The sequence below is a fragment of the Vombatus ursinus genome, unplaced genomic scaffold (assembly GCF_900497805.2).
Source record: "Vombatus ursinus unplaced genomic scaffold, bare-nosed wombat genome assembly UNPS02006779.1, whole genome shotgun sequence".
Taxonomy (NCBI): domain Eukaryota; kingdom Metazoa; phylum Chordata; class Mammalia; order Diprotodontia; family Vombatidae; genus Vombatus; species Vombatus ursinus.
The window spans coordinates 21,865,461-21,884,196 of record NW_020946557.1 but is presented as its reverse complement, the minus strand read 5'-3'; the positions used below and the strand labels follow the sequence as shown (position 1 = coordinate 21,884,196).

At 39.1% G+C, this 18,736-nt stretch overlaps 1 protein-coding gene and 1 long non-coding RNA gene across 3 annotated transcripts in view; one reads left to right on the top strand and one right to left on the bottom strand.

Annotated features, from left to right (window-relative positions):
• The window catches only part of LAMA2 (laminin subunit alpha 2), a 793,905-nt gene that overhangs the window by 25,603 nt on the left and 749,566 nt on the right, over positions 1-18,736 (bottom strand). For both annotated transcript variants that reach the window (XM_027848591.1, XM_027848592.1), the window contains 4 exons: positions 16,742-16,918; positions 12,780-12,928; positions 1,324-1,500; positions 693-894 (listed from right to left, as the gene is read on the bottom strand). In XM_027848591.1, the coding sequence (XP_027704392.1) occupies positions 693-894; positions 1,324-1,500; positions 12,780-12,928; positions 16,742-16,918 (705 nt within the window). The remainder of the gene's footprint in view (positions 1-692; positions 895-1,323; positions 1,501-12,779; positions 12,929-16,741; positions 16,919-18,736) is intronic.
• Positions 13,486-18,736, top strand: part of LOC114033155 — a 166,101-nt gene continuing 160,850 nt past the window's right edge. Inside the window, exon 1 of the long non-coding RNA XR_003567926.1 lies at positions 13,486-13,668. This is a non-coding gene — a long non-coding RNA (uncharacterized LOC114033155). The remainder of the gene's footprint in view (positions 13,669-18,736) is intronic.

The following is an 18,736-nucleotide window of genomic DNA, read 5'->3' as shown; positions in this document are numbered from 1 at the left end:
TTGTCTTGTCTTTATATTCCTGTTACCTAGTCCAGAGTCTCACACAGAGAAGGTGCTTTCAAAATGTTGGCTGTTGAAACGGGAGAAAAAAATGACTGTTTTTTGGAGATTCAAATCCTGCCTCAGAAACTCAGGAGCTGTGTGACCCTGGGCAAATCATTTTAATCTTTCTCAGCCTCAGATTCCTCAATTGTAAAATGGAGATAGTAATAATACTTAGCTCCCAGGATTGTTGTGAAGATCAAATGACATGTGTGAAGTGTTTTGCACACTTTAAAGTGCTGTATAAGTGGTAGCTGTCATCATCATTATTATTATTCCTGTTGTTAGTGATGTTGTTGCTTCAATAGGCAGTAGTAGTCTTTTAGATTTGCCCTTTGAAATGTCAACTTTTATGGGTTGAGTTCATGGAATGAATGAATTGGAAGAAGAATAATGTGAAAGATACCTATTTCAAAGATTATTCCTATTTTAAGGTGCCGTGATCTGATGATCTGAGCTTTACTTAGGGGAAAAGAAATATTAACCAGTGTAGTCTCAAAATGTAATCTAGTTTGACTTATTTCTTAACAGAGATGATTAGCCCCAAAAAGAAAGAGTTAAATAATAGTATTTCAGAGGCACCTATTGTTTCTCTCCAGTAATAATGCCATTATTTCCGTCTTGATGCTTGAATGAATATAAAGACTTACATGAGCAAGAGTAGGTGTAGGTGGTGGAGAGGGGAATTTCGGAAAGGCTGGTGTGGTCTCTTTATCCTCTTCAAGGCCAGAATCAGGTGGCAAAACAATTTGTTCTGGAGTAACTTCAACCTCTCCTTCACCAGGTTTATGATCTATACAGCGACCAATGTCTGCATTTTTGAAGGACACAGGTTGAGCAAAGTCCATTGGGCTAAAGGGATACAAGGAAACGGTGAGATTTATACCATAATTTGTTCGTCTTGCTCCGTCACAGCAAATATTGGTCACTCTAGTTACTGCTTTGAAGTCCATCAATATGAATCTGAATTTGGCTTCAATGTTTTTAAATTTCCCAAAGTGTATTTGTAGCTGGAATAAATTTTTTTCTCTCATAAGAGGCAAAATTGAATGAATGAAAAAATGAAAAAAAAATCTACCGAACACTTACTAGGGGGAAATTTATATATACATGTAATATAAAATACATAAATGTATGATATTCCTACAAATATTATATACCATATATGTACATATGTTTCCTTTTCTTCTTTGATTTTACCAGTCGAATTGCAAATGATCACAGTGCAATAGTTATAATGATCTTGGTACAAATAATAAAAGAGAATCGAGGTTTACTTACATGGAGTTAATAACAAGGTTCCATATACAGCCTTCAAAAGGAGGTATAGTTCTGAGAGGGGGAGGTTGAAATGGAGATGGAGAGCCTCCTACAAAGAGTTTTTTAATGGTAATAGTCTGTTCCACTGTCAGGTTCTGCATATGCTTTCTGTCTTCATCCACTTGGACAGTAAACATACTGATGAAATGTCAAAAATACAAATAAAAAATACATGAGGTTTGGAAATTGATTGTTTATGGCCATCACCTTGCTCCCACCCACTGTAGCCATGAATGAACTGAAATGGGATGATTAGGAGCATTAAGCAAATGTTATTGTCTCTCAGGATCTCCTTGTTTGCCTACTTCATTAACTCTCTCTTTAAGAGTTCAACAACATCAGACAGTGATGTTGCAGTAACATTATTCTCTGGTTGAGAAGGCAGTTGTGGTCTGCAATCTGATAACACTGCCATGGTGAGACCCTAGACTTCTCTTCTGTGAAATAATGTCAATCTTACAAGGCTCAGTGGGTTTATAGCAGTATGGGGTCACATTTGGCTTTCCTTTTTATTTCTTGGTTTGTGCTAGCTATTATCTTCTTGCTATGGGACAAACAGCACTCCAGAGTGCTTAGATTGCATGAATACACAACACAGCAAACATATACTGTACATTTTACAATTGATTTCAGGTGTCATTTGTCTATGCCTGAGCAGAGAGGGCAAGGAAGGAGCATTATTAATTTCCCATCTTTAGTGACTTTCTGTAGTGGACTTTCATTGACTTTTCTTAATTGATTTCCACCAGATAAAAAACACATTACAAATAGGGAGGTAGTGCATTTATTTACCAACAGTATCAGCTCACATAAGAAAAGATTACCGAGGCAACAGAGAACTATAACTATAAAATGGTTAAATGTACTTTTTCCATTTATATAAAAGAGATAAGGTAGAGACACAGGACCATTGCTGCCAAAGAGTAAGGCCAGACAGACATGGAGGTTCGTTATTAGGAGAGATTAAAGCAAGTGATGAGGTTACTGAAAACTCTGCTTTATATGTGGGGCAAAAAAATCTGTGGGGGTGGAAAACCTGGGTGGGGTATGGGCTTTTTGTGTTTGGGGGAGGGGGATGGGAAACAAATGTGGTGTACTGGAAAGAGCATTGACTCTGGAGTCGGAGGATGTAGGTTCAATTTTTATCTCTGACATTTTCTACCTGCATCATCTGGGGCAAATCATTTAACTTCCCGGGCCTTGGTTTCCTTATCTATAAAATGAGAAGGTTGGTTGAATTAGATGACCTTTGAGGTTACTGCCAGTATCTAGTTCTATGATGACATTAATAAGGAAAGCAATGTATTATGAGCTGAATTACTTTGGAGAGTAACTGAACAGCTTCTTCATCTTTGGCCAATGAGGCTAAGAGAGAGACAGAAATTAAAAGTATCTTAAATATGGATAGATCTAGTACATTGTGTTGAAAAGATGGGCAATCCAAACATTTCATTGTTGTCATTTTTTAAAATGGAAAAATGAAGAAGTTGTGTGGAAACAACAGAAGAAGAAAACATCATATGCTCATTTTCCATTGGACTCTGAAATGAAGCTTGTTGTTGGCAAAAACTGTAGGGTACGGGTAGGGCACCTGTGGCCTCTGGGCCTCATGTGGCCCTCTAGGTGCTCAGGTGCCACCCTTTGACTGAATCCAAACTTCACAGAACAAAATGACCTAGAGGGCCACATGTGGCCTCAAGGCTGCAGGTTCCCCACCCCTGCTGCAGGGTATGAAAATTATTGCCAAAGGACTTTTTTTTCCATTAATTCTAGGAAAACAGAGGCTTTTAGGTAACATGTGAATCATGATTAAGCAATTTCTCCTTTTCTAGCTAAAAGCTTTTAATGAAGCGCCTTATTTTCAGCTGACCACCTCTAATGCCATAACAAAATATTTATCAGAGCTGCACCATTAAGGATTAGTCAAGGAGAAATAAGCTTCCACCTCATAGGTCTGCTATAGCCCCAGCTCAAGTTTGATCAGGTAGAACAGAAAATGGCCCCTCCACCCAAAAATGTTTCTGTGAATCTAATCAAATCTCTGTAGGTATAGCTCTGAACCTGTGTTCATTCTGAACCTGTGCTCCCTAACCTTGTGGCCCCATCCTGATTGCCTCTGGAATATGAAATATAAATTATCTCCAGGACTCTTTTTCATTGCTTGGCTTCATCCTGGATTTTCAGGCTTGCTTCTCTTGAACTGCTTCATGCATTCTCCGTTTTATCCAGACTGGTCCACGTGCTCTTTCCTGAAGTCAGTATTCCACTTCCTGTATCTATGCTGGTGATTCCTCCTCCCCTCTGCCTTTAACAATCATTAACTACCTTCAAGGGTAACTTCGGCTGCCATTTCCTGAGGGAAGCCTTTCCTGAGCACTTTGTTGATAGTAATCTCTCAAATTAGATTGTATCTACTTTTCTATGTAAATGTAGTGTTCACTGATAGAATGGAAGCTACTTGAGGGCAGGACTGACTTTCATTATTTTATCCCTAGTGCCTTTCACATGGTAGGTGCTTTACTGGATTTTGTACAACTATTCTTTGACTCTTAGATCTTAATATTCAACATTGTATTGAATTACATGAAGAGGTAATTAGGCTTATTTTACTTGGTCCAGGAAGGGAAGAGTAGAAGCAATGGGCAGATATTACAGGAAGGTCGATTTTAGCCTTGGAAGGAAAAAACAAACCAACAACCCCACAATAGTGCTTTACAATTAGAGCTGTCCAAAAACTGAGATAATAAATCTTCTGTCACAGAAGTGAATGAATGAAATGAAAGTAGGATGACTGCTTCTCAGGAATTCATAGAGGGGCCTTTGTTTCTATGATATTCTACTAGCTAAATCATTAAAACTTGCTTATGCTGTTATTGACTTAATAATGAAAGTGTTTGCTTAAGAAAGGAGTATTTTATTATGCTATACTTAGGATCATGGATTTAGAACTGGAGGGGACCTCAGAAGCCATCTAAGACGAATCTCTTTATTTTACAGATGAGAAAATAGTGGCCAGGGAGGTTAGCCTTGCCCAAGGTTACATAGGTAGTAAGTGTCAGAGGTGGATTGTAAGCTCCTTGAGGGCAGGAACGGTTTTTTGTCTCTTTTTGCATACCAAATACTTAGCATGGTGCCTGGCACACAGTAGGTACTTAATGAATGTTTATTTATTGATTGTTTATTATCCTCTGATTCCTGAGCCAATGTCCTTTGTAATGTACCATGTTGCCTTATAAGATGAAAGTGGGATACCTTTGATTTTGCAAGCTACTTCTGTGAAATGACCTAGTACTCTTAGAAATATATGGAGGGAGAGAAATGTGAGAATATAATGATATTGTAAGTTCATGCATTTCTATGTTTGTTCATATGTCCAGAACTTTTTTTTCAATCAACAATCAACTCTCTCTGTCCTTAAGACTCAACATAAATTAGGGAAGTTATTAGAGCTGAGAATAAGAAAAAAATATGTAACTATTGGCTAATGGTTGAGTTAGTTACTGTAACTTATCTTAATGTGTAAGGAGTTAGGATGAGGCCACAAGATTGGGGAACACAGGTTCAGAATGAACACAGGTTCAGTAGTTTAGTGTGGATAGAGAAATTATACCATACCATTCAAACTCATGAAGTCTAGGGGCTGGGCCATAGGGCTTGAGACCCAGGTAGAGTACAGGTGGAAGAAATAGTTTCACCATCAAGACTAAGTCAACTATGAAGATTAAGGAAGACTAAGTTAACCAGGGAATGGAATCCATTTCAGATGGCCCAGTTAGAATAGAGCATACTGGCTGAGACAAGAAAGAGCAGCTTCTAGGGTCAGAGTGAAATTGAGGTGGTATAAGACCTGAAACCCAAAAGAAGGGGACAGTTTTTGGGCAGTGATAAAGAATGATATTCATCACCTGGAGCTGGAGAGGGTTTCCTCTGCATGTCCTCAGGTCAGTGTTGTGGGATGCCTAGTCCTGTGAAAGGGCCATACTAGGGGGAGAAATATGTCTAGTCCTCAGATTCTTGTGCTCCTAATTGGGAACTGGAGAATTAGATTCCATAGGGTTGAGACTTAGTAACATGGCTTGCCAAGGGGAAAGTGTGATTTGAAATTACAATCCAAATACCTACTCTTCAAGTTCCTAAAATACACTCCATTCTGTGGATTATGGTTACTGTGTACACAGGTGCCACAGTTCCCTTTCATGTCCTCTCTTAGTATCTGTTGCTTAAGTGCTTAGGAAAAGGAATAATCCCTAAAAATACAGTGAAACCTTTTTTTTTTGTAATGTTTGATTGGGCCCCTTAGCTTGATAGGTTCCTCCAAAGTATTTTTTAAAAAATTAATGAATTCATTAATTTTGGTAATCCTTTATTTAGAACTTAATAGTTGGTGAGCTGTTATGGGGAATCTGTGGAAGGGTGTAAGGAGAAAATCCTGAGGTGGTAGTGAACTTGGGAAACCTAGAGGATGAACCATGTAGATTGTACTAGTCAGTCAAGCCCTGAGTTGGCTATCATGAAAATAAAATGGTGTCATGAAGTGGGGATACAGAAGGGAACTGTGGTATTCATAATACCCAGTAACCACAGTTCATAGAATGAGTGTGTTTGGAGGACTGGAGGAAGAAATGCTCAGATTGCAAACCCCAAGTCATACTCTCCCTCTCTCTAAGTTCCCAAATAAGCAGAAAACTCCCAATCAAAGTTATAGTATTGGTTTTTAACCCAATTCTGTGACTCCAGAGAATACCATAGGAAAGAAAGTCATGAGTCAACCTAGCTAGTTGACCTACTTGTCTAAATGGACATTTTCTGCTTGGAGAATTTCATGTGACTTGACACTATTTACTGCCGAGGTGGCCTGTCTAGGAGGGTAGGAGGGTCAAGTAGTAGCTTGTATCATCAATAATATGGGAGTTATAAGTACCTCAGGTCATTCTGACATTTCTATACAGACAGCATAGATCCAAAGTGTATGGCAACAAAATATTGAGAGACATTGATTTTGGGAATTTTACCACTGACGCTGGTTGGAGGTACCAGTGAAGATTTTTAATCCAGTGATCTTGCAAGAGCTTTTCCTGATTCTCCTCCACCCCAGATGCTGGTATCCCCCCCCCCCCAGTTACTTTGTATTGATTTGTATAATTTTTCAAGGCTTATTACAAACAATTACCCTCCAGGCAGCCAAACCAACCTCCTTATAATTCTTCACTCATGCGACTTCATCTCCCATCTCTCTGCCTAATCTCTATCATGAGGAATGTACTCCCTCCTCACCTTTGCCTCTTAAAATCCCTAGGTTCATTTAAGACTCAGCTGAAGCACCACCTTCTACATGAAGCCTTTCTTTACCCCGCCTCCCCCACCAGCTGTTGGACCCTTCTCCCATTACCTTGTATGTCCTTTGTGTATCTTGTCTATCTGTCTCTTATCTTTCTCTGTATCTATCATCTGTTGTGCCCCTTGAAAGAACGTGAGCACTCAGGGTAGGTAGGGACGGTTTCACTTTTGTCGTTGCATCCCTAGCATCTAGCATAGTGCCTGGCACATAGTAGATACTTAATAAAGGCATTTTCATTCACTACTTGACTTAGTTTCAAAAAAGAAGTCACCTCTCTTGTCTAAGATTTTTAAAAAAGAAGAAATAAAGATTAACAGTTGCAGTTCGTGAAGAATGAATCATGAAATTCCTAAAACCATATGTGATCTAAGGTGGAAGGCTTTGAGCAGAAGATAAAAGGGTAGGGATGAAACATTCTGCTGAGTGTTAAAATAAAGTGAGATTGGTTTCTCATGAATTTTGTCCATATGGTCTGTGTATTTTGGACTGGACTAACACGATGCTGAAATTCATATTTTGTTGCATTGTCAGGAAACAGTTTCATTTTCTTCACTTTGGAGCAAACTTTCTAAATTATTCTGTATAGACTTCATTCTTAAGTATTCTTTCTCAGATCCCAAGGGTAAGGTCTAGGCTAGGGAAGTAATAATGGCACAAAAACAGAGGTTCTGAGGATGAGACCACAGGGATGATGACTGCTGAGTAGCTGTGGGGCAGCCTGAAATACAGGGCTCTGAGCCTGCAGTGCGGCCTCAGCAAAGCACCTCCAGTCCCCCAGATGCTCTTCTATGCACTGACCCTTCCTGAGAAACACATGCTGAAGACAACCTACTGTCAACACTATCCTCAGTGCTGGAACAAAGTAGCCCACCCTGCAGTAGGAAGGACAAATAGGAAAGATGTAGCAGAGCCTACTGCACTGAAAGAAGGGTTGTTCCTTCTCCCCACCCCTAGTCTTCTTCTTTTTTTTTTTTTTAGTTCATAGGAACAGAGATTTAAAGCTGGAAGTTATCTAGTCCAAGTCTCTAATTTTTGCAGAGCAGGAAACTGAGGCCCAGGAGGTAAGTGATTGCCAGGGTCACATAGGAAGCAAATGGCACAGCCAGGATGGGACCTGATGTTCTTTCCTCACTACATTACACTGCCTCTGCTTAGCTACAATACTGAAGTAATTGTTAAGAATATATCCCTCCCTACCATAGGAATACTTAAATTTTGACTTGAAGATTCATTAATAAGCACCAACTCTGTGGAGGGTCCTGGAGGAGAGAAGCTTCCTCAAATCACATCATGTAGGTGCTTGTGTATTCTCCTTAAGACCAGCCCTGGGAGAAAAGAACCATACCCTCCCAACATTGCTACACATGACTTTCCTCCATACATATTGTTCCTTATCTTTTATCATCCTGGTGCATTTGCACTGGGTGGCCCACATTCCTAAAATGTACTGCTTCCTCAAGTCTATTTCTCATATGGAGCAGTAAACATCATCATTACTGCTGAGGTGGCCTATCTAGGAGGGTAGGAGGGTCAAGTAGTAGCTTGTCTCATCAATAATATGGGAGTTGTAAGTACCTCAGGTCATTCTGACATTTCTATACAGACAGCATAGATCCAAAAGTGTATGGCAACAAAATATTGAGAGACATCGATTTTGGGAATTTTACCACTGATGCTGGTTGGAGGTACCAGTGAAGATTTTTAATCCAGTGATCTTGCAAGAGTTTTTCCTGATTCTCCTCCATCCCAGATGCTGGTATTTCCCCCCCCACACACACACAGTTACTTTGTATTGATTTGTATAATTTTTAAGGCTTATTACAATTACCCTCCAGGCAGCCAAACCAACCTCCTTATTATTCCTTACTCATGTGACTTCATCTCCCATCTCTCTGCCTATTCCACGTGGTAGAATGGATAGAGTGCTGGTCCTAGAGTCAGGAAGACCTGAATTCATGCCCAGCCTCAGTCACTATAGCTATGTGACTCTGGGCAAGTCACTTAACCTCTAGCTACCTCAGTTTCCTTAATTGTATAGCACATATCTCCCAGGACTGTTGTGAAGATCAAATGAGATAACATTTGTAAAGTATCTAGTATACTGCCTTAAATAGTGTAGATATTTAAGAAATTCATCCTTCCTTCTTTCCTTCCTATTTTCCTTCCTATTCTCCTTCCTTCCTTCCTTCCTTCCTTCCTTCCTTCCTTCCTTCCTTCCTTCCTTCAAGGCTCATCTGCCCTGTGCCCCCAACTGCCATCCCATGCTAGTGCTTCCCTGCTCTCACCCTCTTCCTCTCCTTTTTCTTTCCATGTTGTCATCACAAATCCCCCCCCCCCCCCCGAGCAGGAACTGTTTCACTTTGGAGGGGACGGAGAGGTAAGGGGCAGGAAGAGAGGGGAGCACCCAGAAGGACTGATTAATTTAGATATCACCCTGAGTACAACATTTGTAGGAGAAGGTAGCAGGGACTGGCCTTCCTTCTCTTTAGAAGAGAATTTTGTTACTCTGTGTCCTTTCTTCCCCCTCCTCCCTCTCCATCCTGTCCTCCTCCCTTGAAAGACATTTTGCTGAAGGTGCTGCTACAGATTGGGGGATGGGGAGAGTAGTAGACAGAAAGGCAAGAGGACAAGGGAGAAGAGACAAGTGCCTCTTCTCTTGGGAGTGTGGAAAAGTGAGCTCTATGGGAGTAGCTGAGCCTCCCGCAGGAAAGTGAGGCATCTCCTACTCCAAGTTCAAGAGTTTCCTGGGGATACAGACAGGTAACTTAAGAGCCGTGATGTTCTTCTGATAGAAATTTTTGAATAGAGAAAAGGGAACAAAAAACATGAGGGTGGAGAGGGATAGACATCTTGGTTCTCCAATAGTCACTAAATAATGGATTCTCATCTTTCTCTCACATATATATAAAAAAATGAAAATGTCTTGTCATTTTGCTCTTGATTCTAATGCATGAACAGTTCCTTTCCTAGAGTCTAAGTAATGAAATGTTCATCCTTTTTTGACCTGCAAGTGTTTTTTGAGACAATATAGTAGAAAATATTTCAATTTTAGCACCAAGTTCAGTGGCTATACACTGATGTGTCCACTACAGTACCAGATAATTATCTGTGAACAACAAAACTGTTTGTTTATATGGACAATTAACTGAGTGAAGAGCTTTCAATGTACATTGTGCTTAATCTAATAAAAGCTGCATTGATGGTTTACAGCTGGGAGGTTAGATTCAATAAATCCCCTTCTTACAAAAACACCTGTTCAGAGGACACCACAGTGCAGGAACCTGGCCTTGGGGGATTCACAGTGTGGTCTGGGATTTTCAGTGATAACTTCTTAGAGAGAATGAGCGTGGCATAATGAATGAGAGAAACAAAGAGAGAGACAGAGAGAGAGAGAGAAGGGGGAGAGAGAGAGAGAGAGAGAGACAGAGAGAGAGACAGAAAGAGAGAGGAGGAGAGAGGAGAGAGAGACAGAGACAGACAGAGAAAGACAGTGATATTGCCTCAACATGTAGGAAAGGCCTAGGTTTGAAGTCTTGTCCATAACACATAAAATCTGGATGATCCTGTTAAGTCACTTAACCTCCAAGGACCCCAAGAGCTCATTTGTATTGATAGATGCAGTTTCCTCATGAAGAGTCCCTAACCATTGAAATCACAGGTCTGGACCAGAAGAAGAAAATTTTTGAAAATGTGATTACTAAAATATTTTGAGAATAGCAAGTTCAAGACTGTTTTTATGCTTGTGGCCATTAGTTGTTTGTTTGTTTTTTCTTTCTGTGAGAACTGGACTAAAATCAGACAGGGCATAAAATCTGTTCAAGCAGACCTTTTTCAGTCTTTCAGAGCATTTCTGGGTAGGTAGGTGGCACAGTAGATAAAGTGCTGGGCTTGGAGTCAGGAAGACTCATCTTCCTGAGTTCAAACCTGGCCTCATACACTAGCTATGACCTGGGGCAAGTCCCTTAACCTTGTTTGACTTAGTTTCCTTATTTGTAAAATGAGCTGGAGAAGGAAATTCCAAATCACTCCAGTATCTTTGCTAAGAAAAACCCAAATGGGGTCACAAAACATCAGATACAACTGAAAATGACTGAACAATAACAACCACAAAGCATTTCTGAAGATTTTGGCAAACTAACAAATATTCATTAAGCACCTTTGGTAGATGCCAGAGATAGAATAAAGGTGATGTATTTAGGTCTAAGCCTTCAAGAAACTCAAGATGACATAGCCAAATTTCTCCATTATGTATATATGTCTGAATCTTAAGAGTAGTTACAGCAGTTGCAAAAAACCAACAACAAGATTTAGAACTGAAGGATTTTAAGAGATTAGTCCAACCTCTTCATCATATAGAAAGGAAAACTGAGGCCCAGAAAAATTAAATGACTTTCCCCAAATCACACAGGTAATAAATTTAAACCAAAATCTGATTTCCAAACCATGCTTTTTTCCCCCCCATTACATCATTATGTGCCAGATAGCTCACATGAGATTCTGACTACCCCTGAGCCAGCGGTCATTTACAATGACTAGCTAGTCCTCATTAGATGGACTATTTCTAATTGTATAAGAGATTCAAACAAGGCAATCCGTGCAATCTCTTTCTTTCTTTTCTTTTTTTTTGGGGAGGGGGGTTAGGCAGTGGGGTTAAGTGACTTGCCCAGCGCCACACAGCTAGTAAGTGTTATGTGTCTGAGGGTGGATTTGAACTCGGGTCCTCCTGAATCCAGGGCCAGTCCTCTATCCACTGTGCCACCTAGCTGCCCCCCAACCCGTGCAATCTCAAATGTTCACTTCACAAACATTTATCAAGTACCTACTAGGAAAAAACAAACACCCATGCCAATCTGTAAAGGATAAACAAAGATAAATAAGACATAGTCCATTCTCCCAAGGAATTAATGTTGTCTTGCCTCTTTTTGTAGCTCACTTAGTTCTTTGTCTCAAATGCTTTCTACTCTTCCTGCTTCTCCCATTTTCAATTGCTTTAATTCTTATCCTTTCTGCAAGGCCCAGCTCATCTGTCATTTGGTCCATGAAGCCATCCCTTAGTTTCTTCCCTCTTCCATTCCCCTTACTCCCTGTGGGAAGTGAGCTTTCCCTTCTCAAAACTTCCCTAGAAATTTGCTTTGCTCTCCAGGCATTGATAATCATTTACTTGTATTACAGTTATTCATGTACATGCCATGTCCCCCTGTTAGACTGGAAACTTGAGGGCAACGACTAGTTCTTTGTATTCTGCACATTATGTAGGAAATTTAATAATATATGCTGAATGAGTTAGACATATGCTACAGGTTAGCCTTTGCTGACTTGCCCAGTTCCTATGCACCGATGCTGTTAATTGTCTAAGTCTTGCATTGTCTGATTACAACAAATTTGACTTCCGGTTTCTTGCTAAGCATTCAGTCTAATGACGAAACTGCTAATATACTGGAGTGAGTTTGCCTACCTTGCAATAAGACCTTAGGAAAGTCACCCCGAGTCTTTAGTTTTGTTTTTGTTTACCTGATAAATATGCAGAATAGCCTGATTTTATCCCTCTGGCCTATCAGAAAGAACACAAATAAATGATACAGATGCTTTTTCTAACAGGATAAAAGCGAACTATGGAAATCTTTTGAGGAAATGAATAATGGGAATATACGAGGATCACTTGCTCATCCATAGGTCAGGATGACAGCTTTGTGGGTTGGCAAGAAAAGAGTCATTCGTTAATTTATATTAGGGTGAAAGGGAGAATGATTTTTTTTTTTTGGTTTCCTCAGGCCTGCTCACTTTCAACCCAGTCCTTCTTGACTCTGAAGCCAGTACTATATTCAGTATGCATTCCTGCCTCTAATATAGCAAATAATACATTTAGTAGCAAAGTCCTAAATGCCTAAAGCAGATGAGAATCAATTGACAATTTTATATCTCTAAAGTATAAAAGTTCTAAAAAAGGTGAAATTAAGTTTCTAAAAGCTCAATAAAAGTAGCTAAACATATACACTTTTAAGTAGTCTCATGTTAAGGAAGAAGCTTCATTTGACTCTATTATAGGGTTGCAGTTAAGAACTATTTTTGCTTTTGTTACCCTCTTGTTCTTTCCACATGAATGGAATGTTCTTTCCCATCATGAAATGGGATAAGCTCTGGCTTGACCACAATCTTGCGCATGGTTCTCACTCCAGTGGAGAGATGTACTTCCAGGCGGCCTTTGTTCAGGAATATAGCATAGTAGGCCTGTCGAGGGAGATGAATAGCTGGTTAGTTGTGATCATATGGCAATCAGAAGTAGTGCCCAGTCACAGATGTGTGCGGAGAAGTCTACAAATGTAACTGCTCTGGGATCCCATCTCCGAGGGAAGACAGCCAAATGGCTCCTTCCCCTGGATACTACAGCAGACTTCCAAATGAGACAGGCGTTTGACTCATACACGTATCATTTTTACCTGCTACATAAAGCAGGCAATGGTGTGAAAAGCAGTATAATGGTCAAGATTCAGAGCCCTGATATGTTAGGTGGATATAATAACAATAACAATAATGTATATAATAATATGTATAATAATGATGAAATAATAATGAATTAATTACAACAGTATAATAATAAGGCAATAGTAATGTAATAATGTTTCGTAGTATACATAATATAATGTAATACATATGTAATAATAATAGTTAGCAATTACATATTACTTTAAGATTCACAAAGCGCTTTACGTGTGTTATCTTATTAGATCTTCACAACAGTTTCATGAAGTTGGCTTTATTATTATCCCCATTTTACAGATGAGGAAACTGAGGTTGTGAGAGATTAAGTGACTTGCCCAGGGTCACACAACTATTAAGTGTCCGAAGCAAGATTTCAGCTCAGAGCTTTCTGATTTCAAGTGTAACACTCCATCCACTGTGCCACTTAGCTGCCGTGTTGAAGGCCATGGCTGTCTCTGGGAGAGAAAAGGTCATAGGATCACAGATCTGTAAGTATAAAGGACCTCAGAGCTGTATAGTCCAATCCCTTCATTTTATAGATGATGACAGTGAGGTCATACAGGTGAAGTGACTTGCTGGAGGTCATATATTAGCATCCAGAGCGGCGATTGGAAGCTTCAGGACATCTTGCTCCAAATCTGGTAGTCCTTCTGCCGTATAACCCTGCAGGCACGTGCAACTAGGCTGGTAAATACCTTCCTGCTCTTAAAGCTGACCAGGAAACCCAAGGTATAAATAAAAGACTCAGCCCTCATATCCACATGTAGAAATAATGTTATAAAATTGATGGGCGAAAGGCCCCAGCTGGGTTTTAAAGATTTAGTCAGGCTCTCGAGCTCATGGCATTTTGAACAGTTTAAACTGAAGGTATGTTACACTAGCTGGTTGAATAGATTGTTATCACAAATGCATAACTTTTTATCCCATAGTCAGAAGGGAGGAAAACAATTTTTCTTCCAAAAAATATGCCTGCTTTCTTCTTGCCATGGTTACTATAGCAACCAGTATGGTTTTGGTATCTGGTTACAGACCCCAGGGAGCTTTGGAAACAGTCATGTTTCCTAAAGCTGATGTCAGGTATTGCTCCATTACTCATGGAGCACGTATGTGAGGCTGTGCAATGTTCTCTTGGTTCCTTAAGAATTGTCCTCAGCGGTGAGGAATTGGAATCATATATTCACAATAGCCCCAATCATTCCCTCTCTGGCTCAGTAGAAAATAGCTGTGTTGAACACAGAATATTCTGAAGATTTGGGCTTCTGCTCATGGCATATGAAGAAAGGGCTCACAGTGCTAAGTACGTCGTAGTCATTTAAGAAATGTTTTGTCTGATTGATTAAAAAAATAATAACAGAACTCTCCAAACGCTGCTTGTCTTAAGCCAACAAATTCTGCCAAATAACTGAACATGTTCGAGGCCCAAGTCTATCTTTATGAAATTTGCTGGCAATATCATTGTTGAATGTGACAGACAAGAACATATATTTTGAAAATAGGCCAATTTGAAAAGCACAGATCCTGTGACTAAAAGAAGTCAACTATTATAAACTCACTTTTTCACCCCTAAGAGCAGTTTTTTTTTTGGATGACTATGTTCTAGGAGTGAGCTCTATTTTTCAAATGCAGAACTAATTGGATCACTCTAAAGTTAGTTCTAATTTTCGAGTGGGTTATAATAGATTGTTTATGGGAAATTTTTAATAAGAGGGAAAATCTATTTTCTAAGCACCGTCTAAGTGTTGTTGATTTGAACTGATTTGGTTGGCACTGAGTGATAGAAATTTGGAGCTGGCACTCAAACAAAACATCTATTAATGATAAGGAAAATTATTATCTTATTATGGAAACCCATTCTGGAAAGCTGTTTATGTTCTTTAAATATTACTTCATTGATGGATAATGTTATTATTGTTGTTGTTGTTATTATTATTGTTACTGAGGAGCAGCATGACATAATGGATAGAGTTCTGACCTCTGAGTCAGGACGACCTGGTTTCAAGAACTGCTTCTGACACATACTGGCTATATGAGCCTCAAGGCAAGTTACTTCGCCTCTTATGGTGCACAGACATTCTAAAGAGTGTAGGTTGCTGATAAATATTGGCAGAGGGAATTTTCTCATTGGAAGTTTCCTATACTGACAAAGTCACAGGTTCGGTACAAAATTTTTTAAAATTCCAATGCATTTATGAAAACGAATTCTCTATGCTGCATTGCTATTAGAGCAGAGGCTTATCATGGAAAATAAAATATCTATGAATCAAGGAGGGGAAGTATTGTCTCATTGCTGATTTCTTGTGAGATCACCTAATAAAAGTAGGATTGTCCAAGGCCAAGCCCGTGGAACAGAATTTTGGGAAATGATGTAGGTGGCTTATTGTATTTGAAGCTCTTGATAGACTTACCAAACTTCCCTTAATAATGAGGCAACATTTCCCTTGGTTTTAGATTCTGTAGAGATTTAATTTTCCATGTCAAGCCTCCTTTCCATCATCAGAGTTAGTTTTGCATTTGGGTCAGAAAGAATAGTGGGTATAAGATTACAATTATGCCTTCTACATCACCAGTGGTGGGGTGGGAGGGATGGGGGTTGTTAGGGGTGCACCTCTCCTCCTCCAGTCTGAAAATCTGCATAAAACTTTTTGGCCTTCCTTTCATATCAGAGAAGAAGTCTGAATTATTGTGGTATTAAAAGATCAAATATGTTGATATTATACCATGCTGTACATGTATTTTATGCATTTCTGAGTTCCCGAACTTTTTCCGTGTCATCTGCTGGCCTTTGCGTGTCATCTGTGACTTCTGCAGAACTCCCCCCAAATTCTCACTTAATTTTTTATGCTGACCTGTGGTATATCTAAACTGCAATGGGGAAAGTTGTGATATGGAAGGGATAACTGTAATGCAATCTGGAAAATTTCCTGGTACTAGAACTGCATGGTTTCTTTTGTGGGCATATACAAGTCATACGTATCTTTTGGTGTAAACAAAACAAACTCCTATTACTTGTTCCTTGATTAGCTAACTCAGAAAAATAATAATGGAGACTTTTATGTAAATGAGAAATGAAATTATGCAAGAACAGAGGTAGGCATGAATATTGGCAAAGACAGTTTAGGTGACACAGTGGACCTGGAGTCAGAGAGATTTGAGTTCAAATCTATCCTCAGATACTTACTGACTGTGAGACTTTGGGCAAGTCACTTAACCATTCTCAGCCTCAGTGTCCTTATCTGTAAAATAGGGATAATAATGGCACCTATCTTCCAGGCTTGCTGTGAGAATCAATTGAGATATCTGTAATGCAATTTGCAAACCTTAAAGCACTATATAAATAATAGCTATTATTATGATTATGATGAAATCAGTATGGTTTCAGGTAAGAAGTAAAATTGGTTTTGCTTCCGATTAGCGAAAGAAAGTTGTAAAACTTTCCTTCTTTAACAGGTGTAAAAACAAAATAACAAACCAGAAACTCAAAATGCCTTGCCCATATCTTGCCTAAAGAAGAGATGCCCAAGAGCATGCAGGCACAAATACATTTGCTCTATCTCCTCCTACCTGTCCGGTTTGTCTTCGTTTTCTCCTTAGTGAGTTATTCGCTCCACCACTTCCTAGAAGAATGATCCCTGAATCATTTTTGGTGCTGAAGGAGAGGTTAATTTCTGTGCCAACGTCCAGTGGCACTGGTGGAAGCTCTACAAATCCAGGCTTGGGAAAACTCACAATGTAAACATTCTGTGGAGAGGAAGATGGAAATAACTATTAGAAATGAGAATACAAATGAATTCTCCTGTCCAGTCTCACCCCACTTTCAGATCCACTAAAAAAAAATTGACAGTCATTTATTAAGTACCTACTATGTGCTAAGCACCGGACAAGCGTACACATAAATCATTTAACAACCATTTATTAAACTCCTACTGTGTTCCAGGTACTTTGCTAAGTGGAGGGGATTTAAAAATAAAAGTGAAGCCATTCTGTCCCTCAAGGAGTTTACATCCTAAGGTAACATGTACACATATTGGTGTATATATAAGATATGGACAACATATTTACATATAGTGTAACCTTAGAGGGCAAAGCACAAGCAATTTAATGTTACTAAGAAATACAGAAATCCTAGAAAGCAAGTGAACCACCACTACTTGTCAAATAAATGAATATCTGAATAATATTAAAAATTATTTGGCCAACTTCAAGCTTAAATCAGAGTTGTGACCTGTGAACTTTTATTCTATAGCTTTTCTATCAAATAATAAAAGATGAACACTGGTTTGCTTCCCATTTTAAGGTTTCAGGATTTGTTACATCTGACTTGAAAAAAACTGAAAATTAATCATTCTCCATTTCATCAACTGATTATTAATGTTTTGCTGATGAACCAAACATAAATAAAGCATAAATATGGATAGCCTGTTTACTATTACTGGCCTGTTACTGCAATCAGGACTGGCAGATATTATTAACATATGATGTACACTTTGTCATGAGCTAATAAATCAATTGCTGTTATGTGATTTAATAAATTACCAAGGCCAGTTTGACCCTTTCTGGAAATTAAAAAAAATAATAATTTAACTATGCTAACTGATCAGCCGTCAAAATCTCTAGCTTTTCTGGACATAAGAGCAAGAGCCTTTTAGGAGGCAGCCTATCCTTACAGTATTTCTGGTCTAGCGAAGGCATTTAAATGACAAGTATTAGCAGAAGGCATAATCTCCTGAGCTTTCTATTGCAATTTTCAAATCAAGGAGCTTGGGATAGTTCAGATAAAACTACTGTATGGTCAATTGTTCCTTTTTTAGTATTTATCCACACTGAATCTCTGCTTCATCTACCAGTTGCAAAATAATTCCTGTTTACTGAAAAGTGTCTTTACAGAATGATCATTTCAAGCATACAGGCTATTCATTTTATAGTCAATTTTTCATCCCCCATGTATCTTTTCTGAATGTGAATGAGAGCTGGGTTTTAGAAGATTAAAGTTCTTAGTAAAACTTTCTTCTAGGAACTCAGTGCCATTCCTTTAAGATTAGATTCCATCTCTGTTTCCCTTTTTCTTATCCCCAGGCTTCCCAGGGTGCAGCTAGAATCACTGTGGCAGAACTGGTCCCACTCTATGATTTGGTGCTCCAATTTGTGGCTATAAATCAATTCAATGGTATGAATAGCAGAAGCCCTGAAGTACCTAAGAGTCTGAGAGACAGAATTTTAAGAGCCAGAGTGGGCTGTATAGTATCAACTGCTCTTGTGGAAGTTTTTGTTTAATATTGAAATTGTGTAGTCAGATTGGTAGACACATCTCGATTTTCCCCCTTAACTTATTTGTTCTAATTTGGCACATGAAAGGGTTGTGTCTGTCCAGTGTTCATTTTGGAACTGTCTCTTTGAAGTCTATGTAGACCTCAGCAGCTTTCAGCACATCTTGTTTGAGAGGAGGATAGATATCTTTCAATGCGATGAGGCATGTGCGGGAGGCTGGGCAGCAGAGCCAGAGAGGGCAGGCAGAGAAGTAGAAGCAATGGCAGAACTCTTGAGGCCCAGAAACGGCTT